The following is a 9,620-nucleotide window of genomic DNA, read 5'->3' as shown; positions in this document are numbered from 1 at the left end:
GGGAGACTTGAGCTCAAAAAGAAGGTGGAGAGTGATGGAGAAAGACACCTGATGTTGATAGGTGGCCCGCATATGCCTGTGTGCACACAGACTAGAACACTCATGTGCACACAGACAGGGAGGAAGGGAGAGAGGGGATGTGGCCCTTCCTCATCATATCTTCGTGCAGACATTTTGTTTTCTGTGGCCTCCATACTGAACACTACTTAACTAGGGGTTATGAGTCCTAAGATGTTTGCTTCCGTGAGACTACAGTTGTGGTTCCAATGCACGGAAAGATGAAACCATTACTTGGATATTTAGCACTCCTTACACCACGGGGCCACCTAGTAAACATGGGACTTGACCTGTTGAACGGGGAAACTGAACCCTGACGACAAAGGTAACCGTGGGCTGCTGATGTGCTGTGAGGGTGAAGATGGTGGTGTGGTCTGCAGTACAAGGTGGTCTTGAGAACACTTCTTACTACTTTAGTTTCTAATAGTTAAAGCTGGTGGGGACCTTAGCATCCACATGATGTCTGCACCGTTTGAGCAGAGACACTCTTCAAGAACTTTGCCGGGTAAAGAACTTGGCCTGGCTAAGTGACTTAGGGTTTCTATTGCTGGGATGAAACACCAGGACCAAAAATCAAGCTGTGGAGGAAAGGGTTTATTTGGTTTATGCTTCCATATTGCTGTTCATTATTGAAGAAAGTCCAGAACTGACACAGGGCAGGAACCTGGAGGCAGGAGCTGACGCAGAGGCCATGGAGGGGTGCTGCCAACCAGCTTGCTCCTCGTGGCTTGCTCAGCCTGCTTTTTCCCCATTGATTACTTAGAAAATGCCTTTTGGCTGGATCTCGTGGTGGCATTTCCTCAACGGAGGTTCCCTACTCTCTGGTGACTCTAGCTTGGGGTCAAGTTGACATAAAACTAGCAAGTACACCGAAGAAACATGAGACAGTTACTAATATCAACCAGGACCCTGTGGGGAACTACAGGAAGGAAGGTGGAGATGCTGAGCGCGGGTTCTTTGATTGACAGGTATATTCCTGTAGGCTATGCACTAGAGGCAACAGGCCAGTCCAGGGCCGGCCCAACAGGACTGCTTCTCTGCTGTGCACTTTCACCCCTCTTCCTGTTTCTCTCTAAAGAGGTAATTAAAATGAGGTTGTTGGCGCTGGGGGAGATGACTCAGTGGTTAAAAGCACTGAGTGCTTTTCCAGAGGTTCAATTCTCAGAATCCACCTGGTGGGTTAAAACTGTCTGTAACTCTAGTTCCAGGGACCCCACACTGTCACACAGCCACACATGGAGTCAAAACACCAATGCCTGTATACGTCATTTAAAAATAAGGAAACTAGTGTAGGCCCTAATCCAGGGAGCCTGGCACGGGCAGACAGGATACAAAGAGATTAGGGTAAAGCACTCACACACAGAGATGCCCCTTTGGAGGTGGGACCTAGATAGGTGGCTATCTTCAAGCCTTGGAAGAAAGCAGCCCTGACATCCTCACCCTCTACCTGGAGTCTCCAGTATCTCAGGAAAATACAATTCCATTGCACAAGCCACTCAGCCTCTGACATTTACTTTTATCCTGGAAAATTAATGCAACCTCTAACATATAACTTTTATACTCAACTAGATCAAGTCTATTTTGCAAAAAAACAAAAACAAAAACAAAAAAACTAAACAACCAAGCAGACCCCACATAAAACAATCTTTTAAATGATTTTTCAAAAGTGCTCCACCGCTGAGCCATATGCTTGCCCGTTCTGCTATACTTCATTTTAAGTTTCTTCTCTCAGAATCTGGTAGCCCATTTCCCTCTTAATTACCCCAATTAATCTCTAATTCCCAATGATAAAAGGCCAGCATTCCCCCTTCGGTTATTAACTTTTGATGTTTTTGGTAAGTAATACATCAATACAGCAGTCTCCCTTAGCTGAGGTTTTTAGCTGCTTTCCTATTTAAATTACCCACGGACAATATAGTTCAAAATATTAAGGACTTCATAAATAATTAACTCCTAAGTTTTTAGTTGCCACCCCCCTCTGAGTATTGTGATGAAAATTTGCTTTATCCTGCTTTGGCCCAGCTGGATTTTCTAAACACCCTTTATAGTGTATCCCAACTAGGAGTCACACAGATCAACTGTTAAGTACTCAGTGCCTGAACTGGGTCCTCTTCAGTTAGTTAAGCCTAACGCTAAACTACACCGCCTCCACCAGCACACCCAAGTAAGGCAGTAAAGGCAGGGCTCCGCGAAAGGATGCATTTCATCTACCCTTTCTTCAAACGAGCAGCTCTCCTGACTTGGCACGCTAAGGTCGCCTCATCAGAGCGATGGCACGCTAACTCTGGTTGTGGGGTACCCGCTAGGTTGGGGACGTGGGAGCAGAGCTTAAAGGACCAACGAGATGGCTGTTTGGGTCTAGCAGGTGAGGTGTGTCTCTGACAGGCTGAAGTAACGAGGCTGGGGAGGTGGTGTCCAGGACACAAGCAACCTCATTCGTTTTAGGAAGGCTCACGAGCGTCCGTTTTATAACAAGCCACTGCAGAGCCCCGTGAGGCCAAGAGGACGCCTCTGGAATTAAAACAGGATCAGACCCTGGTTTCGTCACGTTCGAATTATGTAAGCCAGAGCAGGGCACCGAACCTTTCCCGAGCCTTTGGGTCGCTTCCCCCAATGAAGGACGACGGTCCCCGCCGCGCCGGGCGCACGTGTGTCTGCGGGCGCCAGCCACCGCGCCCCTCGGGGCGTGCGAGCCACGGCCTGAGCGCTCCGGGCGGCAAGCGGGTGAGCCGGAGGGAGGCGGCGCCGCGAACTCGCCGCGGGTGCTGGGCCGCGCTCCCCGCGTTTGAAGTCTCCGGCGCGGCCGCTGGTTGGCCCGCGCGGGTCACGTGCGCGCGGGCAGGAGTTTCCCCGACAGCTGGAGGCTGCGTGGGATCCGGCGGCGGCGGTGGCGGCGGCGGCGGCGGCTGCAGCTCGCGGCGCGGCCTTCCCCGCCCCCTCGCCTCCGCGCTTCCGCCGGCCCCTCGCCTCCGCGCTGACAGACCGGCCGCGGCCTCGCGCGCGTCGGCAGCGAGCATGGGCGACAAGAAGAGCCCCACCAGGTAGGGCGCCCGCCGGCGGAGCGCCCGCGGCCCGGTGGCGCGGCACGGGGCGCGCGTGTGTGTGTGTGGGGGAGGGGGTGGGCGCCGCGCTGCCGCACCTAATGGGCCGCGATGGCGGCTGGGGTCAGCGGCCGCGCTCCCCTCCCCGCGCGGCGCCGGGCGGGGCGGGGGTCGCGGGCCGGGCGGGGCGGGGCACGGGGCCAGGCGCGGCCTGCGGCTGACCCCGCGCTGCGTCGTGTCCGGTTGTGTCCTGCAGGCCGAAGCGGCAGCCGAAGCCCGCCTCGGATGAGGGCTACTGGGACTGCAGCGTCTGCACCTTCCGGAACAGCGCCGAGGCCTTCAAGTGCATGATGTGCGATGTGCGGAAGGGCACCTCCACCCGGTGAGTCCGGCGCGCCCGCGGCCGGCGGCCCCGCGCGACGCGCGGGACGGCGGGGCGGCCAGCCAGGCGGTGTCCGCGGTGGGGCGCGACCCGGCTGAGCCGCGGCTTGCGGCGAGGGATCGGTGGCGGCCGAGGCGGCAGCGGCGACGTGGTCCGCGACGCCTGCTGCGGGGGATGAATTATGGAAGGGGGTCGCCGGCCGCTGCCATTCAGTGCGTGGCCGGCGCGGTGTCCCCCTCCCCAGCCGGGCGCGGAGACGTTGGCCGCATTGTGGTGTTGGTGTGCGGGGAGGGGGGCGGGGACGGGGACGGGGAGGGGGAAGGGACAGAGGAAAGGCCGCGATGTCATTCGGTCCCCCTGGGGAAAAAGTATCGCTGTAGGATCGTAATAGATCAAACTTTCTTAGTAACGGATGTCCGGAAGGGTCAGGCCAAGGTTTCAGGTCTGGTTTTTGTTCCATTTCTGTAATATTTTACAATTAAGTAGTTGGGAGGCGAGCCCAGCAACGCATTTTTACTCGAGTGCCTGAATATCTTTACACAAACGGGGTATCATGATCTTTGTCTGTTTCTGGCCCTAAATTTGTGGTGTGGTAGATATATAGTATTGTCTTTTAAAAACATTTAAAAAGTCAGTGGCCTTTTTGATCCGTCTCCACCTGGTCACAGGTCCCTTGCAGGAAGGCAGACTTTAAGTTCACTTCTTTGAGTCCTGTGATTTGTAGCAATATTTAAGTAACGTATTTATTTTGCTACTCTGAAGCCTATTAGAATATAAATTATCGCAGAACATGAATTTTCTGTCTGAAAAAGAGGGCCTGTATAATTTTGACATTCTAAATAGTCAAAGTTGTTTCTAAAAAGGAGGTATCCCGGTTTTAAAATTCAGTTTATAGAATTTTATTAACATAGTAAGTGTAGAGACATGTAGGGATTTTATTGTTTCTACAATACTGGTCACTTTTGACAGACCTGTCGTGTAAATCTCAATAGGTTTTTTTTTTTTTTTTTACTGTGAGTCCTCATTTACATCGAATAGAATATTTTCGGCATTTCTTGGCGTCTATTAAAAAGCAAGGTTTTAAATACTTTTTAAGTTCAAGGAAAGATTCTAAAATGAGAAGCTACTTCTATTTTTGGACTCCTGTTGTAAGTGTTTTGAAAAGCACAGGGTGTATGTCTGTGTAAGGATGGGAATGGCTTAGTGTGTACTGTATACATATTTGGACATACGCAATATGTAGCTCATTTGATTGGTTATTTTGAGGCAGGCGTTTTGAAGTAGAGACAATTACTATAACCTGATCTCTGCCACTGTATTGGTGCTGTTTTTGTTTTTCCTTCTATTCTCTCATACTTTTAGAAAGACAGGAATTAGACGAGCCTATTTGTTTATTTGCAGGGACAGCAAGGATAGGGGGAGGCTGGTGTCCTACTGCACAGCCAGTCTTGGGCTTAGAGGCACGGAGAAGTAGAGTAGGTGGTGACACTCAGAAGAGAAGCACCAGGCTGAATCCTTGCCCCTGGAAGAAGAATTGTAGTGCACAGGGGAGTTGGCCCAGGACAGAAGTGGGCCTACTTTAAAAGGGGCCTGGGGCCCACTTGGAAGCCCCTGACTTTTTTATTACCAGTATATCTGAGCTCTTGTAGATCCAATTTTTAGTGGTGGAAACATTACTTGAGGAGGACTCAGAGAAGCATTGTCATTTGGATTGAAACTGAAGAGGCTCTGGGCCACTCACCAGAAGTCTAAGGGACACTGTGTTCCCAAAAGTAAGTGTTCTGCACTATGACCCTCTCAGCTTCTTCCTCTCTCTGAATTGTCTCTTTTGACTTTGCCCCTAAATTAAATGTAGGAGCTCGAGTTTCTCTGCTATGTTTCCTTCTGCTGCTTCTGAAGTCGAGTGGCATCCACGTTTGGATAGAGCCATAGCCGTGCACCAGGGCCTTGTTAATAGGAAGATGCTGGTTACGTGAGACCGTTTCCTTAGAGGCATGAGAGGAAAACAGGACTGAGGACTGCGGAGCACAGATGGAAGGCAGGAGTTGAGGAGTGGGGGTTATTCCCCCAGTTGACGTGTTTATTGGCAGATAGAATTTAAAGAGGAAGGCTGGCCAGAGGGAGAGCAGGGAGCAGGCAGCTGCAGCACAGGGCTACAGCTTGCTAATGACTTGTTTGTGTGACCACAGCCAGCATTTGAATCCCTTGGGTCAGAACGACCTCTGAACTGAATCTGTTTCAGTTGCCATGTAAAGCCAAGCCTAAGCTATTCTAGATGTCTGAAAGCTTTCCTTCTTTAAGTCTTTATAAAAGATGGGTTCATAGTATTTCTTCAGTATTTCACTGGGATGGATGTTTACACACCTATATGTAATTTTTATTAAAGCACCTGATTCAGATGCTCTATAATGGAGCAGACAATTACTTTCCTTGGCTGCATCTTTGATAGGTCATGTCATTCTGCAGAATGAGGCTATATTCATAAGGTATAGACCACAATCAGGTACCACTAGACATAGTTTTAATTCCTCAGTTAGTAAATTACATCCTATAAATTTATTCCATTTTTATCATTGAATTTAATTTTGTATTTGATGGCTTTAGTTTAAATAAAATCTAGACTATAAACAATATTCTTCAAGGATATTAAATTCCTATATTGTGCTTTTATGAGAAACAATGATAAATATAAAACAAAACAAACCCCGTCCCTCAAAAAGAAAGAAAACCAGGATTCTTTTGAGTAGCCCAGCCCTGCCCTGTAGTTCAGGCTAGCCCAGCCCTGCCCTGTAGTTCAGGCTAGCCTTGGACATACCATCTGCCCCTTGCTGTAGCCTCCTGAGTGCTGGGGTTACAGGCTCCAGCCATCCTAGGCAGGGAGTATTTTAAAAAGCAAGACCAAAATAAAAACCAATAAGATAAAAACATTGTCAGAGGTGCTATCTAGTCTCCTTTATAGCTGGCTTTTGTTTTAAATTTAGTAAGTGTAATAATGTAAGACTTTAGGAAATAAACTGTCCAGTGTCAGAGAAAGGGAAGTATTTAGTATCGCCTGTGAAGGTGTTAATTGCTGGATGATTGATCTAAGACGAGTATCTTCATGGAGGAATAGAAAATTTCTTGCTTAATTTGGATAGCAGATAGTTATAAATAAAGGTGACATTGAAGCATTACAGGTAATGTGGATTTTCAGGATATCTCCTTGGGTCCCTTTGGGGAGATAAGGAGGAGACGTCACCGTAGGAAAGTGTTAGCTTTGTGGTAGGTAGGAGTCCGGTAACAGGTTCATATCTCATTTGAACCACTTTAGCATTCAGCAGAGTTTCTTTATTATCTTTGGTTACACAAAATCTTGAGTTAATACTCACTATAGTGAGGAAATTTTGTGTTTCTTTGATTTTAGTAATGTTTTTATGGGTGAGAACACTTTGACATATATACAGTTTTATTAAGTGAGGGGCTAGAAAGGTAGGTCATTGCCTAAGGACACCAGATGCTCTTTCAGCACCTGGGTCTCATTTCCAGCACTCACAGCTGACAATAATTCCAGTCCTAGGATCCGCGATGTCCTCTTCTGGCCTGTCAGTAACAGGCACATTCATGGTATGTAAGCATAAATGCAGGTAAAATACTCATACACGTGAATGGATAAATAAGAATAAATTCTTTATGAGATGTGCTATTATATCTTTAGTGTGAGCTGAAGAGATGACAGTTCCCTACTAAAATGTATGTACAGTGTATAGATAGCACAGTATTATTCTTAGGAGCTGATTAATGGTAGCAAGTTATTTCAGTTTCTGTAAAGTAGGAATAAATTCTCAAGTACACATTTTGAGGGAACTAAAACACAGCCAATTATTACCAGATGAAAATCTTTACAGTGGACATGTTATGTGTCATAGTGGCTTTCTGTTTAGGTTAGTTTGAGGTTTGGTACCAATTCTTCTAGATACTGGATATAGAAATAAGAGAGGCAAAACAAGGGCCATTTAATTGTCTGGGCTTTCTTTTGAAATACACAGTCCTGAACCTCCACTACTTGAAGGGCAGTTGTACTTGTTATTTAGGGATTGCTCTTCTCTGTCTTGAAGAGACAGAGGTTAAAGACCTCATGCAGTTTCATTGTTTGCAGGGAAATTGTGAGGGGGATAAGTGTTTAGATGGTACCTAGTGATGATTTCGGAGTGTCAAAGCAGGAACCTTGGGAACTCTGAGCACTTTACAATAGTTAGTGATACCCAAATCGTTTTCATAGCAGCACTAATCTGTTGGTTGTTCTTTTCACTGTTGCCCATTGTGAACAGTGCAGAGGTGGTGGGAGGTAACCGTGTCCATCCAGTGTGCTTCAGAGCAGAGGCACTGCCCCAGTGTTTCAGCACACCCGTCCCCGCCTAGTGAAAGTCCCCCTCAGTGTCACCTAAGCAGGGCCTTGTGAGGCAGGACACAAGGCTGGTTTCCTTACGCCTTTGCTCTTAGTGGTTTGGTGGAAAGGGAAGTACACACAGAGCACTTGTGCTGAAGGCCGCGTACAGTGGGTGGCGGCCAAGGGGAGACGCTTGTGCTGCCGCTGGCACAAGTCCAACTGGGTGACTTCATTTTCATGAAACATTGTTTTCACTTGAAAGGCTACCTGGAAAATCATAACTATTCAGATGTGAATCTTTCATACAAATTTTCTGAAAGTAAATTCAGTAAGTCTGTCACTTCTAAGAGAAAAATTGACAGTATTTTTTATCAGTGATGTAAGTCAAGTGAAAAACTATACTTTTGAAAACCCATAATTGCAGTAATGAGCTTTGTCCGTCTGAATACTCACAGAATTTTCGTATGCACTACTTTTACTTTCTGCTATTTGCCATGTTTTTTTTTTGTTTTTGTTTTTGTTTTTTTTTTCTGGTAAGATTGGTGTTGATACCAGTGAATTTCTGATATTTTCATGAAATGTCTCCACATTCAAAGATCTGTAGAATTTAGTGAGCTGTTATTTCCTGATAATCAATGCAGTATGTGGTTTTAAAGAGCCCTGCATAGATAAAGTGCAAAACAGGAAGGTTCTTAAGGGAATATCTTGAATATTTAGTTGATGTGGTTTTAGGTTTTACATTGCAGCTAAACTTTAGGAAACGACTCCTTGGTAAGAAGAAGATCCGTGATCATCTGAAGGGCCATTGAGGCTGGGTGTGGTGGCGTGTGCTTCTCGCTCCCGTGCCTTGGAAGCAGAGGCAGGTCAGCCTGGGCTACAGTGTAAGACACTGTCTTTGTAAAAAGGAAAGAAAAGAGGCCTTTTTCTTTTTTACCATATCTATTGAAGTCTAAGTATATTTCATATTTTTTGGGTCAAGATAACATAGTGCAAAAAATTAAATGCATAAATAGGTATAACAGAACACACTGCTTAAGTAGATTTAGGAAGTCCACAAAAAAGCACTGTATACTAAGTTGTTATTTTGGAAAATGCAGAGATTCTCCCCCCTTATATGTGTTGTGTTCTCCCCCCTAAAATGCGATGTGTTTTAAAATGAACTAGCAAATCTATATAATGTATTTGTGTGGCTTCTGCACATGGAATGAAGGCCTCATGAGTTTAAGCAATGCTGTGTCACTGGCCTGTCATCTCAGGGTCTCTATTTCCAATGTAGCATATACATAGAGGTGAGAAAAGTAAACAGGCTGGAGAGATGCCTCAGAGGTTAAGAGGACTGGCTACTCTTCAGAGGATCATGGTTCAGTTCTGAGAACCTACATGGCTACTTATAACTGTCCATATCTCCAGTCCCAGGGCCATCTGACGACCTCTTCTTACCTCCTTGGGCATTGCATGCATGTGGTACACATGCACGTGCACAGGCACTCATGTACATACAATAAAAATAAAATTAAATCTTTACAAAAACCACATAGACATAGCTTTTTGACATGAAGAGATCCTGAGACCAAAACCTATATGAACTGGTAGCCTAGAGTTTTCCAGGCTTGGGTTTCTCTTCCTAAAGTAGATTGACTTAAACAGATACTCCTCCTTATTTACTCTGATAACTGATGGCCTACCTTATTGCTAAACCTTGTTGACTTGATCTCAGTCTTCCAGTGTCACCTTCTTGGCCTTTGTTGGTGGCTTTCGTTTTTGAATGAAAATA

The 9,620-nt window shown here is 46.5% G+C and overlaps 1 protein-coding gene across 1 annotated transcript in view; it reads left to right on the top strand.

The window, feature by feature from the left end:
- Positions 1 to 2,937: 2,937 nt before the first annotated feature.
- The window catches only part of Yaf2 (YY1 associated factor 2), a 54,248-nt gene continuing 47,565 nt past the window's right edge, over positions 2,938 to 9,620 (top strand). Inside the window, exons 1-2 of the mRNA XM_032885352.1 lie at positions 2,938 to 3,098; positions 3,355 to 3,480. Coding sequence (XP_032741243.1) covers positions 3,073 to 3,098; positions 3,355 to 3,480 — 152 coding nt within the window. The 5' untranslated portion in view covers positions 2,938 to 3,072. The remainder of the gene's footprint in view (positions 3,099 to 3,354; positions 3,481 to 9,620) is intronic.

Source organism: Rattus rattus, chromosome 1, assembly GCF_011064425.1.
Source record: "Rattus rattus isolate New Zealand chromosome 1, Rrattus_CSIRO_v1, whole genome shotgun sequence".
NCBI classification, from domain to species: Eukaryota; Metazoa; Chordata; class Mammalia; order Rodentia; family Muridae; genus Rattus; species Rattus rattus.
This window is presented reverse-complemented; position numbering and strand designations above follow the sequence as displayed.